This window comes from Gopherus evgoodei, chromosome 5 (assembly GCF_007399415.2).
Source record: "Gopherus evgoodei ecotype Sinaloan lineage chromosome 5, rGopEvg1_v1.p, whole genome shotgun sequence".
NCBI lineage: Eukaryota > Metazoa > Chordata > Testudines > Testudinidae > Gopherus > Gopherus evgoodei.
Window position 1 is genome coordinate 52,124,530 of NC_044326.1, and position 23,377 is coordinate 52,147,906.

The 23,377-nt window shown below is 45.2% G+C and overlaps 1 protein-coding gene across 1 annotated transcript in view; it reads right to left on the reverse strand.

Annotated features, from left to right (window-relative positions):
- Positions 1-23,377, reverse strand: part of SCFD2 (sec1 family domain containing 2) — a 323,281-nt gene that overhangs the window by 170,398 nt on the left and 129,506 nt on the right. Inside the window, exon 5 of the mRNA XM_030563081.1 lies at positions 16,194-16,443. Coding sequence (XP_030418941.1) covers positions 16,194-16,443 — 250 coding nt within the window. The remainder of the gene's footprint in view (positions 1-16,193; positions 16,444-23,377) is intronic.

A 23,377-nucleotide genomic window follows, 5' to 3' on the forward strand; every position in this document is an offset into this window, starting at 1 on the left:
GATTTTCAAAGTGCCCAGCATTGGCCTAACTCTCCTCCCATACCGAGGCTGATGGTATACGCTGAGCACTTTTGAACATTCAACCCTAAAAGACTAATCTCACACACATCACCTACCTAATTGTGATTTAACACAGAAATGTCTTTGTCATTGCACTGTACAATGTATAGCTAAAGGAGTTCATCTAAACAATACATTGGCAAACACTCCACATCAATTACACCCCAAGTTTCATACTCTTATACTTGCTGTGATTTACTGTGTTTGATATACTCCAAAGGAAAACTGATGCAATAGAGGAGGGAGTCTTTGTACCCTCAAAAGCAAGATATTTCAACTGCATGCTATATCTTTGGGGGAACACTATACAAGGTTATGAATGGTATATACATCACTGAGGGGCATGGACTGTATGCAGCCCTGGGGTGGAGGATTGCTTTTAGCTCCTCTGGGAACCAAAAAAAGTGAGGGATGATTAAGGTGAATCACTCATGCTGTAAACAGCTCCAGAGAGGTAGCACTCCCTGGAGAGGCTTGTATAAACTGGTTCAAACTGGGTTTTCCCAAGACCAATAGACAAAGAAGGGGCTTTTGGTATAAAAAGGCTAGGTTCAGACTGACTCAGGGCCTCTTTTCTGATCCAGCAAACGGATAGGACTTTCTATCCAAGAGGAGTCTCCAACCCATGAGGAAGCAGTGGAAAGACTTTGGCCTACTAGGGCCCCATAACACTGATGAGCAACCCCTGATAAGCCTTCAGCATGCATATAAGGACTTCTACTGGTTTTATGTGCTTTCTCTGTAAGGTATTAAGAATAAATGGGATTGCTTAGAAGGAGCTATGTGGTAACATGCAACTGCTGGCTATACACTGCTCAGGGCCTTGGAGAGAAACTGGCCATTAGGCAGAGTGGCTTGCTGGGGATTATCACAGTATAAGGCAGGGAGCTGTGCAGCCTTAAAAATACCTAGTCAGAAGGGAGTAAGTCATGGGTGCCTGTCTAAAGACAGGTGACGGCTGGAGGTCTGAGATCAGATGGGGGACTCCCAGAGTGGACTACAGGGGGGGAAGGAGAGTAGGTAGAAATACAGGTCCAGTTACCCTGAAACTGTGACAGTATACACCAAAGGAGAACTGATGTAACAGAGGGGGGAGTCTCTGTACACTTAAAAGTGAGAGCAACTAGTTCTATCCCTCAACAGCGGCTCTGTTTTTATTAATTGAAACTCAAACATAAGAGCTGAAGAACTGCAAAATGTTGATGTAGAAATAACAAGCTATGCCCTATTTGTCAAGGAAATAGTTTTAGCATATTATAAAAACAAAACTGGAAAACAGATACACACAGCTGGAGTAACAATTTCTAGTTTCCTACCCCTGTTTCAAATTTTTCTTTTGATAATTCAACAAAACAGCTAATATTTCACCAATTAATAATGTTAAATGACAAGCCTGTGCTATTCCCAGCTGAATGGTTAAAATGCAGCATCAGACAAAGGGAAACCCACTACCATCTTCCACAAGTTTGGGTACTGTGCTGTCATACAACACAAATGAGCAGGTTTTTTTGGTTAGTTGGCTGGGGTTTATATATTATCACACTTTCAAACTTTCTGGTAAAGATCTGTCCATTCTTATTTGTGTCATCTTTCTGTTCAGATGCTTCATAATTTCTCATAAACACTTCATAATTTCTCAGTGTTTTTCATTCTCTAGAAATACTTTCTTTAGTGATTCTTACAAAAAGGCAAGAACAGTCCCATCAAATTGTAACAACAGATAAAATACTGCCATTTGAAAACTTCTCGTAAGACAATCTGAAAGTTGCTTGTTTCTGTCACTCCTGAATATCAGTGTTACATGTTGCCTGTATACAACTGACTATAGTAAGACATGTTAAGTGGTATATGTTTCATTGCTTCATCACATAGACTGTACCAATGATGGTGTACATTTAGTTATACTGCATACAGTTTGTCCTCCCTTAAATATTGGCTCAGTCTGAGTATTTTTGATTGCAGCAGTTTTCTCTTCCTTTCTTGGGTTATTGTAGTTGATACACTTATTTTGGAATTAGACTGGATTACATTGTTATTAATTGATGTTATGTTAAATACATTCATTCACTAAGTATTTATCACATTAATCTTCTTAATAAAAGATTATTAAAGAACTATTGCATTATTTTAAACAACTTATCTTTTCTCCTTTCTTCTCACTACAGATGTTCCTTGGAGTAACACGAGTGATTTATTAACTTTCAGCCTACTCGTCTTTCTTTTGTAAGTATATTTCTTTTGGACACTTGCTTTAGGTTTTCAGCTTTTTCACTGTGAATGTGTTTCAAATACACACATAGTCCAAATATTATTTTTTCAAAATAATTCAACAAAAACCCTTAAAATAATTTTTTTTCAAGAATGAGCCACTGTTTACCTGAAATAAACACTGAAACCCTAAATGCAGAATATTTGTTACTTCATTGCTAATCGTGGTTGGGAACATAGAATTAGATTCAGAATCTTTTACTAGTCATAATTAGTCAGATCACTTTCCATATGTTCACAGAGTTTAGATGTCGTTTGTTTATATACATCACACAGGGTTATATTCTTTTCTCAGGTAGACTGAAGTGGAAGCTGTGTGTGCACTTCTGGCTATAGTTTGGCCCATTTTGTAAGTTGGATAGCAGCAATACAAACATTTAAAGCATGATAAGTTAAGATAGGACAGCAATTGCCATCCAAGCCAATCAACTATGGAAGGCTAGGCTAAAAAGTAGACTTTCAGGAGAGATTTGAAGAACATAAAAACTTCAATCTGATAACTTCAAGCTTGCTCCAGCTGAATTCAGAATCTATACCAAAGGGAAATCAGGTCTGGATGTAAAACATTTCACCATCTGGAACAAAAGGTCAAGCATGATTGACAGAAGAAAGAGGCCTCCTTCAAGACAAATCCAGAGACTGGAATCCCAGATACCTGGTGAGGTCACAGAAGCACTACTGCATGAAAATCTCCAGACATGGTTTGTAAGGCACCTATGGCAGCACAGGAAAGGAAGAATCTTTTTTCCCAATGGAATTGAAAGGTGTCTGAAAGAGGCCTCAGACCTATGCCCTTGTGGGCGCAGAAGTGTGGATACTTGACACTGGCCTGGGAAAAGAAGCTATTCTCTGGATAATTGTGCTTGCCGAACAGGCAGCAGAGATGTGTGCTATCAGTATTTCTCAAACGCTATATAGTGTATTAAGGGTCATGTGGCTAAATCCAGGCACAAGCTGTTCAAAATTAATCTATGATAAATTTGAACAGAAACCCAATCTAATTATAATTTGCAAAGTCTGCTATTGAAAATGCACCTCTAACTTACAAAACATTGTTAAGCTATGCAAACTAAAAATGAAGATCTACAAAACTAAAGTAACATTTACTAATGCGTGCCCTGACACACCAGAATCACTATATACAGATAGCATGATAGATATGTGTGTGAAGGGGGGGAGTGGAGCTGCACAAAACAAGGAGTCTATGTGATCTTTACCCCCTTTTTTCTCACTTTAAAAGAATTCCCTGTTAGTCAACCACATCAGTGTATTGTTTTTCATTATATAAACATGCCTAATCGGTTATGACTGGCTGCTGCTGCCACTGATCATCAGACAAACATTTCCAAAACAATGTTACTGTCATGAAAAAGGAAACAAATTTTTAAAACAAGACTCATACATCTGCTTATAAATAAGGCATGTTGCTTTCTAGAATTATGAAGTGTATACATACTGCACTGTTATTCACATGAAACTGTTACGTAATGGAACTGCCTCTGTCTGACTGTGCAACACTGTCCACCACAATCAGTACCAAAAGCAAATCCAAGAAAGAAATCCTGCACTGTGGACTGTGAACTTTTACATCTTGACAGACACCAGCCCGCATGTGCATAAACCAGAGTAAAAGGGTCAAAGCAAGACATATCTTGACCTGAACTTTAACTACCAGAGGTGACACTTATGCAACAGTTAAAACTAAACAGAACAAATAGGGAAGGAGGGAATGCAGGAGCCGCCTAGTCCATGTTGAAATAAAATACAAGACAATTTAGTCTCTCTCTCAAAAGATACTCCAGAGACATTCCCTGCTCTGTAGTCTTGGGTATGGAGTAGGGAAGAGAGTGTACACAAAGATGTCTACAGAACAACATTTGCTTAAATCCACATAAGAGTAGTTTATTTGATCATTTGTAATAGATTAGGAAATGGATAGTAACATTTTAAATGATACTAAAAAACAGCAGCAACACCATGTAGTATATACAGAACACCATATGCTATATTAAAATGTGGGATAATTGCTAATTTATTGCTTTTTTAGAACAGTTTTTAAGTAAAGGCAGCAAAATATCAGAACTGTACCATCAAGTTTCAGAGATCAGCTGAGGTACTAGTTTGCTAGCTTATGCTCATAGGTCTGAATAGGTTTATAGGCCATATCACAATGGCCAAATTTGATCTCAGCCTTTTTTTTTTTTTTTAAAGAAAGAAGCACCTCATCAAATGTGTATTTGTATATGGATGTAATCGAAACTGGCTCTTAATTATGAGAGACAGAATCCACCTTGGCCAACACTGGGAACTAAATTGGAGCTAAAAGTATGAGTGTCTACAGCCTGACCTAAAGAGCCAGAGGCTTTGTCATAAGGGTCTATAGCAGACTCACACCCTCTGTGGATAGAGCACAGAGGGGAACATATAACACTCGCTGCATCTGCAAAACTACACTTAAGTCCTAAATTATTAATAAAAATAAAAACATATGACATTATTGATAAGCAAAATATATACCAGCTTTAAGAAATGCTTGTGTCATTTTCAGGTTCTGAAATTTTCATTACACACACTATTAGACTTTAAAGGCACCAATGGGCTGATGCAATAAAAATGGTTATGATCAATAATTCAGGACATTTATTTGGCTTTGCACATAACCCTGTGATTATGGACCCTTGTGACTCTTTTTTACATCCGTGCCCAGCTGTATATTGAAATACTGTATTTCAATATACTGTATCCACAGTAAAATCTGTACAGACTGCTATCTTGCTGAAACTGCTCTAAATTCAAAGGATCAAATTAATCCCTGGTATAACTCCACTGAAGGCATTGGAATAACATTGGGGTAAATCTGACCCTGTAATTATAAATGTCCTGTTCTGTCCAGTAATTATTCCTGTTTGCCTCAGATGATGCATTGTTTTCTATACTTGTGCATTTCCACTGAGAACAACCTGAAACAATCAATAACACAGCGTGCAATTGTTCAGAACAACCATCTATAAAGCTTAGCACATACTGGTAGCATGCCTTCTGGCTCCTAAAATATATTAAATTTAAAAGAATGGTAAAAGACTAAGAAGATACTTGCTGAATAGTTTAGTACCTTGAAATTCTTGAAAGATGGATATTGACACTAAAGAAAGAGGCAAACTGCTACAAACATATGCAAATATCCTAAAATTTGTTTCAATGTGCAAAAGAGAAACAAAAACAAGTGCCAGATTTATTTTATTTGGGTGGCAACCACTAAGAAAACATTTTTAATCGTATTATCTAACATCTCTCTGTTTTTGTTTTGCCGGGCTGGGTGTGTACTGCAAACTAGCAAGAATTTACTCATATTTTTAAAATTAGTAAATTATATCCTACCAAAACCTGGAACCTTTGCAAGGAAATGACTCATATGGAAAAGGAGGGGAAAAAAAAAGATTTAATTTCACCACATATATTTTCACAGGTATCTTTTAAAAAATGTCACCTAATTTTAAAAAGGAGCTTTAGTTTCCATTCCACAGCTTACTTAAACAGGAATACTTGATGTCAGAATGTCCTCTATATGCTATTGCATCTGCACGCTGAAAAATAATATAAATGGTTAATGAATATTGCACCATATCAGTTTCCTGTTCCATTTGGCTGTCTTGTTATGTTGGCAGCAATTCAGGGGCCTGCAGAGCTGCAGGCATATGTCTCATGTTAAAAAGTCTCATGTTATAAACACTTCAATGAAAATTACCATCCAGTTTGGAGCCAACTCCGACCAGGTGTTGAAGAGAAAATAAATAGGTAACATATGAAAGCAGAATCAAAGTTGGGCTTCTATGGGGATTATGTTCTATGCTACATTTAAAATGCCAGTTTGAAATCTGAACTAAAATATCCCTGCCCTGGACAAAGAAGTCTAATTCTTTTACTGTTGATACTGACCAGTTTTTCAACCGAGTCTTTTGTTATAAGACATCCAACAAAATGTTTGTAAACAAATACTGTATTAATTTCTCAACACTAATTTAGAGTTAGGCTGCACAAAAATACAGATAAAACTGCCTCCTTGGTGGTCCCCTACAAAAATTCTCCAAGTATCCTGATTAGACAGGAGCAGAAGTTAATTCTGAAGAACTCTCCCATTCTGAAGCCAGAGAAATCTGAATTGGACATTCCACACCTCTCATTTTCAAGGACAGAGTGTTATTTCCTGATTATCATGTATAACTAGGTTCTAGGATTCTACCACAGCTGACATAGGGTTTGATCCTGCAGTATCCAAGTCAAAAGGAATTTTTCCATCAAGCCCTTAAAAAGACCATAGCAAAAGTTGTTTGGGATCTTAGAAGTCTGTGTATTCCTGCAGAAAAGGCAGGAGACTGGGAGTCAGGCATCCTGCATTTTGTTCCTGGCTTAGCCACTGACTGAAACAAGTCACTTCACTGCCTCAGTTTTCCCATTTGTAGCAGTGGGCATAACACCTACTTACAATACAGTGTGAGGTGCCAATTAAAACTTGTCAAGTGTTTTGAGATACTTGGGGCAGCATGAACTTCCAGTTGCTGCACGGCCATGAAAAGACGGACTGGAACACCCAGTCACTGAAAATGGCAGGAAGCTTATTTGCATGAGCTTTTCACCTCTCATGTAGCACCATAACTTGGCCATGAAGCAGCTTTGTTTTATGTCAGATTCACCATCTTCTGGGGTTTCTTAATCACAAATATTGTCAGCTAGATTTTGTCCAAAATATGTCAGGTAAATGATTGAAAGGTAGCAGAAGATCATTTTTATGTTCAGTTTTATACGCACACATTGCAAGGCAGAGCAAGGAGAATTTTAAGTTTTGGTAATATCAGCTGGTGCTGCAGGAGAAAAACAGCATACTGAACTGGGGTCGTGGCACCTGAAAATCATTTCAATGTACCTCTGAACAAAGCGATCTGGTTTTATTTGGTCCCGTTGTAACGATTTCAGCACTGTGGCAGGATAACTAGTTAGCGAGATCAGCAAAGGCCGTATTTTGACATAAACTGTAAAAAGAGAAATCATGCCAATAAAATCTGTTATCTCTATAGGACCTAAGTAGGGTCTACACTGATCAAGGACGAATCTCTTAGCTACTGACAAAAAATTGTTATAATCTATGAAGGGCTTCTGTTTACAATTTGATTGTGGCCAGTCTGTCACTAACCAACATGTTCTTCTATTTAATAAAATCATAATCACATTCAGAGACATCATGGCTCCGTGACAATGACATCTTTCCATTCAAATCACATCAGGGAGGTCTACGCAGATCCTGCCCAAGGGAGTCGTCAATGATTTGCTATCATCACAGAGGAACATTTATAGCAAGAGGCTTGCACCATAGAGTAGATTCCTGCAATAATACCACCTGCAACTGAGCATGTCTGGAGCATAACCCAGTGGAACGAGATCTTCTTAGTGATATAAACTGATGTGAAGTCGTCCTGCTTACATCAGACAGGAAAGTCATCTTTTACTCTAACAACAGGGATTGGAGACAGCTAATCTGTATTTAAGAGAGCAGTGCTCCTGGAAATTCAAAAGGTTTTGCTGTTTGATGCTTTGAGGCATTGCCCCGCCCTCTGTAACCACGCTATGAACTTTTAAAATAAACAGTTTAGTTTATAAATCTTAGCTTTGGCCTGGAACAGATCTGTATCTAATAACCCCATCTATAGGCAGACACCCACACATGCCTGAACTCAAGGACCAATCATCAATACCAGGCTTTTGCACCCTGGCCACTCCAAAATGCCCTGACAATAGTCTAATGGGTTATTTTTATATTCACTTCTCCAAGAAGACAATATGACTGGGGCAGCCAAGCCCCCAGGAGCAGACAGACAAAGTGGAAGCAATTGGGGAGGGACTGGGGCGCAGAAGACATAGTTAAGACATTCTGTGAGATGCAAATGCACAGTCTAAGGATCATAACTTTGAATTTCTTGATTTATGTGTGTTTACAATCTTAAATACTTAATATTTCAACTGGCATTTGTTTTAGTGTCCCAAATTTCTTCCTGTGTAATGCGAAAATTTAAAAATATACTTCACCTATAACCAGATCCAATGCCAAAAGGTTTAAGCCTTTTCATGATGCTCACTTAGTAATGTATTGAAATAAAAGTTTCATCCACTAGAGCAGTGCTGGTTTTCCATGTCTCATAACTCAGGCTATGTTTTAGTCACAGATATTTTTAGTAAAAGTCATGGACAGGTCATGGGCAGAAAACAAAAATTCATGGCTCGTGACCTGTCCATGTCTTTTACTATATAACCCTGACTAAAACTTGTGGGGTGGGACATGGCTCAGGAGGGTGGCCTGGGGACACCAGGGGTGCTGGGGGGGGATGGCGCAGGGGCCACCGTGGGTGTTAGGGAGCGGATGTCACGACAATTATTTTAAAATTCTGCAAAATTCTGTATATTAGATTTGCCAAAATAACACTATATAATCACTCCAATTTCAATTATTTTGGTAATTCATTTCAAAATACCTGTCAGCTACTATATCTGTAACAATACAGATGCCAAAAACAAACAAAAAATTCCCCCCAGGAGTAAAGAGTTAAATAAATCCTTACAACAACCGAGTTACTGTTTCTCTGCCCCCTCCCCACAAAAGCCCAGTTGCAGGGTGCCCCTCAGTCCAGACACGCATACCTGCTACCCCTCAGGGCCCAGCTGCACCCCCCCCAAGCCTAGACACTCACACCCACAACCCCCGGGAACGCAGCTGCAGTCCCCTCAGCCCATAAATTTGCATCCCTTCTTCCTCCAGAGCCCAGTGGCAGGGTGTCTCTCAGTCCAGACACCCACACTCCTTACCCACCCCAGTGCTCAGCCACGGGGTGCCCCCCAGCCCAGATACCTGCATCTGCTACCCCCCCCAGAGCCCAGCTGCAGGGCACTCCAGACGCTCTCATCCCTCCTCCCCCAGAGCCCAGCCAGAGGGTTCCCCCCAGCCCACACACCTGCTACCCTCCAGAGCCCAGCTGCGGGCCACGTCCCAACCCAGACACTCACATGCACCCTGTACCTTCCCAGAGCCCAGGGACGCAGAGGGAGAAACAGTCTGATGCTGGGTCCCGGGCATGTACAGAGTTTCCTGCATGCCACCTCCTTCCTTCAGGGCATGCCAGGAACTGCAGCTCCCTGGAACCCTCCAGCTCTGTCCCCCTCCAGAGCCCAGCTGCGGGCCACGTCCCAACCCAGACACTCACATGCACCCTGTACCTTCCCAGAGCCCAGGGACGCAGAGGGAGAAACAGTCTGATGCTGGGTCCCGGGCATGTACAGAGTTTCCTGCATGCCACCTCCTTCCTTCAGGGCATGCCAGGAACTGCAGCTCCCTGGAACCCTCCAGCTCTGTCCCCCTCCTCCCAGCAATGTCTTCTATTTGCAAGCTGGGCTCTGTCAGGTCCAGTGCGCCCCAGTGGCAGCCAGAAACTCTGCAGCCCATTTCAGGGGGATGAGGTGGGGAGGAGAATCTGTGCAGAACATTAATTTCTGTGTAAATTGTGCAGTGGCACAGAATTCCCCCCGGAGTATCATACTAAAAGAAAGCACTGGTACAGTGCAATGCATCTGTTAGGGGTTTACTACATCAATGCAGTTATATCAGAACAAATTTCAGCCTCACAATATATAATAAATGTACATTTACACTTTAAAAGGAAAAGAAGAATAGAAAATAGAATGACAAGAGTTATTGTTGTGAGAGAATTCCTGACTTCCAAATATTTGATCTTGCAATCTAGATAAAGAACATCAACAAAACACTTTAACACTAGGTTTTGGTATTTAATGTCCCTCAGTGCTTTGAAGGACAAGGAGAAGACCGAGAAAGGAAAAATGTGGACCTCTTCAGCTTGCAGATTTTACAAGATCTGCAAGTGAAGAGGTGTGCCAAGGGGGGCATACTTGGGGTATCGGCTAAGGTTCAGAGTCACAGTTAAGGTCTAGGTTTTGATTTCAGCCTCATCCAAACTAGAACCAGAAAATAAGCTTGGTAAAGGTTTGTACCTGGGGAGTACAGCACAATGCCACTGAAATTCAAAGGATTCTGATTAATAATAAGAACACAGGAAAGGCCATATTAGGTCAGACCAATGGTCCATCTAACCCAGAATCCTGTTTTCTGACAGTAGCCAGTCCAGATGTTTCAAAGGGAATAAACAGAACAGGGCAATTATTGAGTGATCCAACTCTGGTCATCTAGTCCCAGCAGTCAGAAGTTTAGGGACACCCAGAGCATGGGTTGCTTTCCTGACCATCTTAGCCAACAGCCATTGATGCACCTACCCTCCATTAACTTATCTAATTTTTTGAATCCAGTTACACTTTTGGCTTTCACAACATCCCATGGCAACGAGTTCCACAAGTTGACTGTGTGTTGTGTCAAGAAGTACCAGTACTTCCCTTTTGTTTGTTTTAAATCTGCTGCCTATTAATTTCATTGGGTGATTCCTTGTTCTTGTGTTATGTGAAGGGGTAAATAACACTTCCTCATTCACTTTCTCTACATCAGTCGTGTTTTTACAGATCTCTGCCATATACCCCTTAGTTATCTCTCTTGTAAACTGTACAGTTCCAGTCTTTTTAATCTCTTATCATATGGAAGTTGTTCCATACTCTTAATCATTTTTGTTGCCCTTCTCTGTACCTTTTCCAATTCTAAACACATCTTTTCTGAGATGAGGAAACCAGAACTGCATGCAATTTTCAAGGTGTGCGTGTACCAAGGATTTATATAGGGCATTATCATATTTTCTGTCTTATTATCTATCCTTTCCTAATAGTTCCTAACATTCCGCTAGATTTTTTTTGACTGCAGCTGTACATTGAACAGATGCTTGCAGAAAACTATCCACAATGAATCCAAGATCTCTTTCTTCAGTGATGACAGCTAATTTAGACCCCATCATTTTGTATAAATAGTTGGGATTATGTTTTCCAATGTGCATTACTTTGCACTTATCAACACTGAATATCATCTGCCATTTTGTTGCCCAGTCACCTAGTTTAGTGAGGTCCCTTTGTAACTCTTTGCAGTCAACTTTAGACTTAATTATTTTGAGTAATTTTGTATCATCTGCAAGTTTTGCCACCTTATTGTTCACCCCTTTTTCTAGATCATTTATGAATATGTCGAAAAACAGTGGTGCCAGGACAGATCATTGGAGACCCCACTATTTATCTTTAGTCCTACCATTTGTTTCTGATCTTTTAATCAGTTACTGACCCATGAAAGAACCTTCCATCTTATCTCATGACTCATCACTTTGCTTAAGAGCCTTTGGTGTGGGACCCTATCAAAAGCCTTCTGAAAGTCCAAGTACACAATATCAACTGGATCACCCTTGCTGACTGCCTCAAAGAATTCTAATAGATCGGTGAGGCATGATTTCCCTTTACAAAAGCTTTATTGACTCTTCCCCAACATATCATGCTCATTTATGTGTCTGATAATTCTGTTCTTTACGAGTTTCAAACAGTTTTCCTGGGGCTGAAGTCAGGCTAACTGATCTGTAATTGCCAGCATCACCTTTGGAGCCTTTTTTAAACACTGGCCTTACATTAGCTATCCTCCAATAATCTGGTACATAACAAATGTTAGCCTTCATATAGTGGTTTTCATCTGTAGCTCCCAAAGTGATTCACAAAAGATTGGTATCAATTCATTTTACACACTGGAAGCTGAGACACAAAGAAAGTAAGTGACTTGCCCAAGGTTACACAGTGAGTCTGTAGCAGTCAGGAACAGCACACATAAGTCTTGACCACTGCAACATGCTGCCTCTCTTCTAGTTCATAGTTCTGGCCCTGTTTTACTTATAAGTAAGGCTAAGATTTTGTTAAGGTTATGTTTAGTAAAAAAGTCACAGCCAGGTCACAGGCAATTAACCATAATTCACAGAAGTCGTGACCTGTCTATGACTTTTGCTGCTGCGGGTCCATGGTTTCCCCTGCCACCATGGTGGCTGGGAGCTGTAGGGTTCCCTCTCTTCTGGCAGCATCTGAAAGCTGCAGAGGGGCTGCTGGGTGACCATATTTCCCAAAGAGACAATGGGACACCCCCAGCTGCTCACCCGAGGCATCTCTCCCCTCCCCTGCCGCCCCCCCGGCAAAGCTGTTGTCCATCATTGGAACCCTGAGGAGGGCCCCCTCAGGAGTCTGTCACTTGTCGCTAGAACCTTGCAGGGGGCTCCCTGTATCTGCTGTCACCTGTCACTGGAACCCTGCCAGGGCTCCGCGGGCTGCCAGCTTCAGAGTTCCACAGTCCATGGGACTGAAGCAGAAAATGTCATGGAAGTCTCTGGAAGTCACGGATTCCATGACCTCTGTGACATAAACATAGCCTTATTTATAGGTTCTTTAACTTTAGAGCTAACTTTGCTGCAAACTTAGGTGGCCTATATAGGTCACCTAATTACCACTATTTATTTATGATGTTACACTTCATTGTTAGTATGTTGTACATAAATGGTTAATTCTAACACTTTCCCACTCCTTTCTGCATTTATCCTGTGCACTGAATAAGGCGGTGTCCTGTGGAAAACCTAGTATGTGATCATGTAATTAAAGACCATATCATAATTCATACTCAAGGAAGCTGAATTAAGCTTGCACAGGCAACCTAAATACCGGTATTCCCTAACTTTCAAGTGCTTGACTTAGCAAACTCAATAACATTATTTTAACACAGGCTTTTGGTATGAAATTTCCTAAGGTTGATAATAACAAGCCTCTGATCATGTTTCATCAGCAGGATCTGAACCATGAACCTTCAGCACTGCTAGTAGTTGAGCTTCAGGACTAACTTTGGTAGCTGGCAGCAGCAGCAGCCTTACCTCAGAAGGTGGATGGACTGTGGGGACAGGACCAAGGGGCGGTTGGGGGAAATGTGGTCTGGTTGTATCTCCCTACTTTGGGAGTCATAGGAACTCCAGCCCCCTCTGGTACCGCCAAAAGGGATAAATGTTGCAAAGTGCTGGGTCCATGTGTGTATGCGTAAGGCACACGCAACCTTAATTTTGGCTTTTCCTGTCTTGAATATTTAACTATGCAATTTTAATGTTCTCCAACAATTTATTTTTATGCAATTCTCAAATAAGAGATAAAAAGCATGTTTCCCTTTGTTCTACTAATGAAAAGAAATTTATTAAAGCTGGTTGGAGTTTAACTGAGTTTTGCAACCATTCAAAAGCAAACCATACTTTTTAATTTAAAAAAAATGAGATATTATAATTGGAATATTCCAGATCCTCAGTTGGTATAAACCAGCTCAGCTACACTGACTTCAAGGAGAGATGCCAGTTTACACAGCTAAGAATCTAGACCCAATATTCTTTTTCACAAGATCCTTCTATGTCTGTACGCCAATTTTTGTTCTTTTTAGTTAGTCCAATAAAATGCCACCAACAGCTTGTTGTTTGTTTTTCTTTGTGATTGGGCTAGCAGAACTGACACTTCTAAATAAAGTACAAACCACAGAACTGCAACAGGTCAAAAAACATGCCAGCAAGCAAACTATACATTATATGGTAAATCACAGACAGACGCACACACACAGAATGACCAGCATTTCATCCATATTTCTTCAGGTAACTAAGGAACTGCAGGAGCATAATATAACTAATACGTATACTAAGAAACAGTTCTGCCACCTCTTTAAAAAATAGCCTTTTACACTCACAATTTGTCTCCTAATGATGTGTTTGTAATGTTTCATACATATCAGCAGGTTGCACGGGCAACTGGCCTTCGTGATCCACAATTAACTTGACTGTGAATGAAACCCTTTATCTGAAACAAAAGTCTTTATAACACATCAGCATGAACTTTTCAAAACTTTTAGTAAACAGCTAAAACCCTCCAAACTACTCAAGGTATATTATGCAGACAGACAGCTCAGTTTTCAAATGCTTAAATTATGAGATCCAGCTCCATATTAGTACAAAAATATTTTGATGATTAGGAGCACATCTCAAACTCCACTGTCCAAAGATTATGTCTGCAATGTGAAAACAAAGAATTGCTTTTTCAAAATACAACCTATTTGTACTTGGACTTTCATTTATCATTTTTTATTTGTTTGTTTCCTTGAACATCCTGACATTCGCTTCTACTTAGCAAACCTACAAACACACAAAACACTGGAAAAAAGTAAGGAAATCTACGTAGAAAATATGGAAATATAGTTAGAATTTAACATTACTCGGTGAATACTGTGAAGAGCTTACTCCAGTCCAATGAGCTATGTAATCCAGTCTCTATTTGTACTAGCAACTTTGATGGACTGTGAGACTGTAGAGGGCAATGAACAAACTTTCTGGGCAAATCAGAAAGCAGTTTCCCTGCTGATTCTTCATGAAATTAAATGTTAAATAATTCAGCCCCTCCCCATTTTCTTTTTTTGTTAGTCACAATTAAAGAAAATTATAAAACAGTGACTTGAAACATGGATCAACAGAAGAAAAACTTAAACATGGAGTTCTGCACAGCAGGGTTCGGTTTGCACAATACCCAACAGTGAATACCACTGAGGTCATTTGGAAACACTATATTAGCACAAGACAATCAGCATGCACTGAAAAAACTGTCATAGAAATGGAATGCAAGAAATATAGAACACACACACACACTCTCTCTCTCTCTCTCACACACACACACCCACACACACCCCTAGAAACTTAAGGGCAAAATGGGCAAACTACAAGCAGTATGCCACTAACATATCGCTAATCCAAGTCCCCCTGAAATCAATGGAAAGGCTCTAACTATCTTCACTGGGCTTTGGAGCAGCGTGTAAGTGCATGATACTTGTGTAACTACATTAAGGTGGAACACGCACCTCCCATTCCTGCACTCACAAAAATAATCTTCAGAGTTTCTATACATGTGGAAATGTACTGGCATAATTATTTTGGTATAATTTTACTGCTATAGTGAGAGCAATATAAATCCCTGTGTGGACACGCTTATTCCAGAATAAGAGTGTCACTTTATGATTAATTTATACTGTTCCCAGAGTGACAAACATGGAGAGTTACATTGATATAACTACAGTGGTAAAATTATGCCAGAAACTTAGACTGTTAGTACTTTGGGGCAGGGACTGGCTTTTTGTTCTGTCACCTAACACAATGGTCTATGACTGAGGCTCCTAAGCACTAATGCAGTACAAATAATAATTATACCTGCGAACAAGCAGATGAACCCATGGTAGATGGGCAACACAGCCCCCCTTTCATTCTGAAATACTACTCTCCTGCTACAGTTCTAGTGTTTACAATCTTTTTTAACAATTTTTAAGTATGTGGCAAGGACAACTGCAAGTTATTACTTGGCTATTCTACAGAACGCACTAATAAGTTATAGTGTCTGCCAAAAAGGTCTCACTATGCTTATCTGTAAAAAATTCAATGTTAGTTTTAGACACAACTCTTTTTTTATGACAGACTGGGCAGTTCCTAGCATTCACAACGTTGTGGTTCGCTGAACATGTTTCCAGGATTAATTTTGACTTTCCAAGGTCAACTTTACACTGATCAATGTAAGAAAACTGGGGAAAAGATTACTTTATGAAAACATACAAACTTAACTACTCTTTAACAAAAAAAGAACAAATTACAGAACTTTCACCAGACTCAGCACTATTCAGGATAACCTGTCAGCATTTGGCTTTTGTGCATATCAGTGATGGAATAATCCACAGGAAATCCTCATGCTTACTCACATACCCTAACCACCACAGACAAGTCACGCTGTTTCTATGCTTTCTTTAGGTACAAATTTTATACCTACTGTTTTTTCATTGCACTGAAATATAAACTCACCTGTTATTTTTTGCAGTAAGGAAGATAGTTCTGGTTCATCACAAAGAGTCTGGACTAATGCTTTTTTCACCTCTCCTTCAGCTTTATCCAGCTCTTTTCCAGCTTTGATTTCCCCAACCACAGAGTAAATATACACCAGCAAGACAAGGAAATCTTCTGAGGTATAGTCATTAGCCGTCCTCTCATTATGAGACTTGATCATAGGCAATAACTCGTTCAAAACACTGGGTATCTCTGACTCACCAATATTCTGAAAACAGAGAAGAGAAGATCTTGGTTTCCATAATATAAACAGGTCATTTTTTGTCACCATCAGACAGATGCTGCTGCCTATGTGTGGGAACAGCTCTGAGTTTTTCTGCAAGGCTGCTCAACTGTTTTCAGATTCTTCCTGACAACCATTTCTTCCACACTGCCATCAAAAAACAAACCAAGTAATTTATTTAAAACAAATCCAAGCACTGTCTCCTCCATTATGCCATGAACTAACCTTTATGGAGCAACTGCATAATCTCATTGATGTTGCCCCTCTCCGTCTGTTACTCCCTTCACTGCATCAAATTTGTAAGCTCCTTGGGGCAAGGATTGTGTCATCTCACCTGGACTGTGAAAAGGCTAGCGCACTCTTGGGAGTACTTGCAGAGTAACACATTCCTCAGCATAAGTAATGGTGATGGACTCGGGCCCTAGAAGTTTTTCTGTCTGTGTTAACCTATCTGAATATTTTCCAGTTTTTCAATTAGAGTTTCTTTCAGACACAATTACTATGTATTATACACACACAAAATCTTAAAGAAGCTTTTATTAAGGTTGCAAAGTCAAGTCCTCAAAAGCTAGGAAATGCCAGAATTAAAGTTGCCTGTGATGCTTTAAACTGACTCCCTGTTGCATTATGCGTTATGATAGTCTTCCTCCCCGTCCCCCAGAGCATGTTCAGTCACTCTGTGAGATAGTGCATGTGCTATCTGATCAGCACTATGACTTGGGAGGGGTTGGAGCATACTCAGGACAAAATCTTCAGAGACTTCAGCTTCTAATACTGAAGAAGTCTCTGTGCGCAAACTACAATTTTTCAAAGACTTATAAATTGGACAAGTCTGAAGCTGGATCTGCCTGACTCTGTTCAGGCATAGCAGTGTACCTGGAAAGAATGTAACTCGTGGTGGTTTTTAATTATTAGCTTAGCTTTAATTCTGTAAAATTCACTGTGGTTTTGGAAAGCAGTATGTTTTTGGTGACACAAATTATTTCACGTGTATGTATACACTGATGCTATTATTTCAGATCACTATTGATCCTAAAATGGAAGATGACACAACTGAAGAAAAACAGTTGTAAAGAGCTGGATGGAGGAAACCATCTGCAGTGAACAAAAGACGGTTACTCACCTTTGTAACTGTTGTTCTTCGAGATGTGTTGCTCACATCCATTCCAGTTAGGTGTGCGCGCCGCGCGTGCACGTTCGTCGGAAACTTTTTTACCCTAGCAACTCCAGTGGGCCGGCAGGTCGCCCCCTAGAGTGGCGCCGCCATGGCGCTCTATATATACCCCTGCCGGCCCGCCCGCTCCTCAGTTCCTTCTTGCCGGCTACTCCGACAGTGGGGAAGGAGGGCGGGTGTGGAATGGATGTGAGCAACACATCTCGAAGAACAACAGTTACAAAGGTGAGTAACCGTCTTTTCTTCTTCGAGTGATTGCTCACATCCATTCCAGTTAGGTGACTCCCAAGCCATACCTAGGCGGTGGGGTCGGAGTGAGAAGTCGCGGCCCGGAGCACCGCAGTTCCGAAGGCCGCATCCTCCCTCGACTGCTGGACCAGGGCGTAGTGGGAAGCAAAAGTGTGGACCGATGACCAGGTCGCTGCCCGACAGATTTCCTGGATGGGCACACGGGCTAGGAAAGCCAGCGATGACGCCTGCGCCCTGGTAGAATGCGCAGTCACACGGCCCGCAGGGACATGGGCCAAGTCATAACAAGTCCTGATACAGGACGTAACCCAAGAGGATATCCTCTGGGAGGAGATAGGAAAACCTTTCATACGATCTGCTACCGCCACGAAAAGCTGGGGGGATTTTCGGAAGGGCTTAGTCCTGTCTATGTAGAACGCGAGAGCCCTACGGACATCCAGCGAGTGGAGCTGCTGCTCCCTGCCTGAGGAGTGAGGTTTTGGGAAAAAAACCGGAAGGAAAATCTCTTGGTTGACATGGAAGGCTGAGACCACCTTGGGCAGAAAAGCAGGGTGTGGTCTCAGCTGCACCTTGTCCTTGTGGAAGACCGTATATGGGGGGTCTACCACAAGAGCTCGGAGCTCCGACACCCGTCTAGCTGAGGTGACAGCCACTAGAAAGGCAGTTTTCCAAGAGAGGTAGAGCAGGGAGCAAGTAGCTAACGGCTCAAAGGGGGGCCCCATGAGTCGGGACAACACCAGGTTAAGATCCCAGGTGGGAGCAGGGGGACGGACGTTAGGGAATAAACGTTCCAGCCCTTTAAGGAATCTCGACACCGTCGGGTGAGAAAAAACGGAGCGACCGTCCGCACCCGGGTGAAAGGTGGAGATAGCAGCTAGGTGGACTCGCAACGACGATAAGGCCAGACCTTGCCCTTTGAGGGACAAAACGTAGTCTAATATTTCGGAAACCGAAACTTCCATAGGGCGGAGATTTCTCTCTACGCACCAACAGGAGAAGCGCTTCCATTTCGCTGAATACGTGGCTCTTGTGGACGGTTTCCTGCTGCTCAAGAGCACCTCTCTCACAGGCGTGGAGCATCGCAGCTCTGGGCCAGTCAGCCACGCAGGAGCCACGCCGCTAGGTGCAGCGACTGCAGGTCTGGGTGACACAGGGTCCCGTGGTCCTGGGTAATCAGGTCCGGATGAAGGGGCAGGGGAACTGGGTCGGCTATGGCCAAGTCCAGCAGCATGGTGTACCAGTGCTGCCTGGGCCACGCCGGGGCTACCATGATCACGAGCGCCTTGTCCCTGCGCACCTTCAGGAGGACCTTGTGGACTAGAGGGAACGGGGGAAATGCATAGTACAGGTGGGTCGACCACCGGATGAGGAAGGCGTCCCCTATCGACCCCGGTTCCCTGCCCTGAAAGGAGCAGAATGCTGGGCACTTCCTGTTCCCCCTGGACGCAAAGAGGTCCACCCGGGGATAACCCCACCTCCGGAAAATGGAGAGAGCGACATCCGGGCGAAGGGACCACTCGTGCGACAGGAAGGATCTGCTCAGTCGATCTGCCAGAGTGTTCCGTACTCCAGGGAGGAAGGAAGCCCTGAGGTGAACGGAGTGGGCTACGCAAAAGTCCCAGAGACGTATCGCCTCGTGGCACAGGGAGGAGGACCTGGTGCCGCCCTGCTTGTTGATATAGTACATCGTCGTCGTGTTGTCCGTAAACACGGCGACACAACGACCCTGAAGCTGATGACAAAACGCTTGACAAGCAAGGCGGACCGCTCTCAACTCCCGTATGTTGATGTGGAGCCCCACCTCCTCCTGGGACCACAGGCCCTGTGTCCGCAGGGTCCCCAGGTGGGCCCCCCAGCCCAGATCTGAGGCATCCGTTGTCAGGGATACCGATGGCTGAGAGGGGTGAAAGGGAAGACCCGCACATAACACGGACTGGTCCAACCACCAGCCGAGAGAGTCCAAGACCTTCTGGGGGATTGTGACTAACATGTCTAAAGGTTGCCTTTGCGGCCTGTAACGGCTGATAAGCCACAGCTGGAGAGGCCTCATGTGGAGCCGAGCGTAGCCGGTCACAAAAGTGCACGCTGCCATGTGGCCTAACAGGGTTAGACATGTCCTTACTGACGTCAACGGGGCTGACCGCAAACGCTGAACGATCGCCGCCATGGTCTGGAACCGTTGCAGAGGCAGCGAGGCCCTGCCCATCGTGGCGTCCAAGACCGCCCCGATAAATTCCACCTTTTGCGTGGGCCTCAGAGTGGATTTGTCTGTGTTTATCAGGAGGCCCAGACTTGCAAATACGGCGGTGATCAGGCGGACATGGCTGCTGACCTGCTGCTCCGACGTGCCCCGAATCAACCAGTCGTCCAGATAAGGGAACACGTGGACACGGTTGCGTCGAAGATGCGCCACGACAACTGCCATGCATTTTGTAAACACCCTTGGGGCCGTGGACAGGCCGAAAGGGAGGACTGCAAACTGATAATGAAGAGCCCCCACAACGAAGCGGAGAAAGCGTCTGTGGCGCGGCCAAATGGCAATATGAAAATACGCGTCCTGCATGTCGAGGGCGGCGTACCAGTCTCCCGGATCCAGGGATGGAATAATGGTCCCCAGGGATACCATGCGGAACTTCAACTTCACGAGGTATTTGTTGAGTTCTCGCAGGTCGAGGATAGGCCTGAGGCCCCCCTTGGCCTTGGGGATCAGAAAGTAGCGGGAATAAAACCCCTTGCCTTTCTCGTTTTCCGGAACCGCCTCTATGGCTCCTTTGCTGAGGAGCGTCTGCACCTCCTGTCGAAGGAATTGCTCGTGAGAGGGGTCCCTGAAGAGGGACGAGGAAGGAGGGCGGGAAGGAGGAAACGAAACAAACTGCAGGCGGTATCCCGTCTGCACCAGGTTTAAGACCCAGCGGTCCGATGTTATTTGGGACCACGCCGGGAGGAAAAACGAAAGGCGGTTTGAAAACGGGGGGAAAGGATCCATAGGGGAAACTGCTACAGCGCCCTCGGGCGCACCTTCAAAATGAAGGCTTAGGACCAGGCGGGGGTTTCGAGGAGCCTTGGTTCTGCCCCCCTTGGTTCCCAGACTGCCTGCGCCTGCCGTTCCTGCCGCGGCGCCTGTAAGGGTCCTGCCGCTGGCGGAACTGGGAAAACGGCCTACGGTACGGCTGCTGCTGTGGCCTAAAGGGTCTACGCTGCGTCACGGGGGTGTGCATCCCGAGGGACCGCGCAATGACCCGGTTGTCCTTCAGACTCTTGAGTCTGGGGTCTGTCTTTTCCGAAAACAGGCCCTGGCCTTCGAAAGGAAGGTCCTGTATCGTGTGCTGGAGCTCTGGCGGAAGGCCGGAAACCTGCAGCCAGGAGATGCGACGCATCGTAACTCCCGACGCGAGGGTACGGGCAGCCGAGTCCGCAGCGTCCAAGGATGCTTGTAAGGCCGTGCGCGCGACCTTTTTGCCCTCGTCCAGGATGGCCGTAAACTCCTGGCGAGCATCCTGTGGCAGCAGCTCTTTAAATTTGTCCACTGCCACCCAGGAGTTAAAAGCGTACCTGCTCAGCAGGGCCTGCTGATTAGAGACCCTGAGCTGCAGGGCCCCAGCCGAATATACCTTACGGCCAAGGAGGTCCATCCGCCTGGCCTCTCTGGATTTGGGGGCCGGAGCCTCCTGGCCGTGACGCTCCCTATCGTTCACCGACTGCACCACCAGTGAACCGGGAGTCGGGTGAACGTGCAAGTATTCATACCCCTTGGAAGGGGCCATGTACTTTCTCTCGACTCCTTTCGCTGTCGGAGGGATGGAGGCCGGGGACTGCCAGATAGTATTGGCATTGGCCTGAATGGTCCGTACAAAGGGCAGGGCGACCCTGGTGGGAGCATCCGAAGAGAGGATGGTAACAATCGGGTCCTCTATCTCCGAGACCTCCTCTGCCTGCAGACTCAGGTTTTGGGCCAACCGCCTGAGGAGGTCCTGGTGCGCCCTGAGATCCAGCGGGGGGGGACTGTTGGAGGAGGTACCCGCCACCGCCTCATCCGGGGAGGAGGATGAGGAGACCCCAGGCACGATAGTGTCCAACTGAGGGTCTTCCTCAGCCCTCGCCTCTACCTCCGGAGCCACAGCGGAGTCCTGCTGTTTGGACCCTTCCTCCGCCTCCGGGGAGGGAGGGGGGCGAGACAAGGAGGCTTCAGGGGCCCTACGCTCCGCATTCGCCGGTGTGGGAGGGAGCTGCTGGGGGCCCTGGGCCTGATGGTATGCCCAGGGTGTCCAGAATCCCCACTGTGGTGGGCCTTGGTCTTCCAGCGGCGGATCCCCGAAGAGCGCCGCCTGCCGGTCGGTGCCGAGCGCATACGCACTGTCCGCCTGCGAAGATACGGACGGCTGTCTCGAGGGCCACGGCGGGGCCGACCCCGGATGGTACGGGCCGGCGCGGGTCGGCACGGAGGATCGTCTCGGTGCCGGGGACCGGTGCCGGGAGTCGTATCGGTGCCGGGATCGGGACCGGGACCTGGATCTGTCACGGTGCCGGGATCCTGATCGGTACCGGGTGTCGCTTCGGTAGCGGGACCTGCCACCGGTTCGGTGCCGGGAGGTCGACCGGGACCTACCACCGGCTCGGCGCCGGGAGGTCGACCGAGACCGGGACCTGCCACCATCTCGGTGCCGGGAGGTCGACCGGGACCTACCACCGGCTCGGCGCCGGGAGGTCGACCGAGACCGGGACCTGCCACCAGCTCGGTGCCGGGAGGTCGACCGGTGCGGCGAGTAGCGATGGGACCTGCTCCTGGAGTCGCGGTGCCGGTGACGCCGACTGGAGCTTGACCGCGACCGTCCGGAGGTCGACCGTTGCCGCGAGTGCGACCGGTGCCGCTGAGGGGAGCGGTGCCGGGACTGCGAGCGGCGTCGGGATCTGGAGCGCCCAAGACGTCGGGACCTAGATGGCGAAGGACTGTCTCTGGGCGGCGCCGACATCATGGGCTTGCCCCTGGACACGACCCGCACCGGAGGTACCGGGGGTGGCAGCCGAGTGGGCTCCGTCAGGGCAATAAGGTCCCGAGCCGAGGCGAAGGTCTCCGGTGTTGACGGGACCACTATCTCAACCCCAGATCTCATGGGGGAGCTCGGCGGCACCGGACTCAACGGACCCGCCAGGCCCGGAGTCAACGGTGCTGACGGTGCCGGCGGTGCCGCGGCCGATGTTGAGGCCGGGCGCTCAAGCCGGGTCTGCCTGGCCGGAGTAGCAGACTTCGACGGCCTAGGCTGTGATTCCGGTGCCGGAGAAGGTCGGTGCCGAGGAGTCTTCTCGGTGCCGGAGCGATCCGGTGCCGGTGCCGAGACCACGGTCCGCGAAGTCGACGGGTCAAGTGCCGCCTCCATGAGGAGAGTTCGGAGCCTCTGATCTCTCTCCTTTTTTGTCCTCGGCTTGAAAGCCTTACAGATGCGGCACTTGTCAGACCTGTGCGATTCCCCGAGGCACTTCAGGCACGCTTCGTGGGGA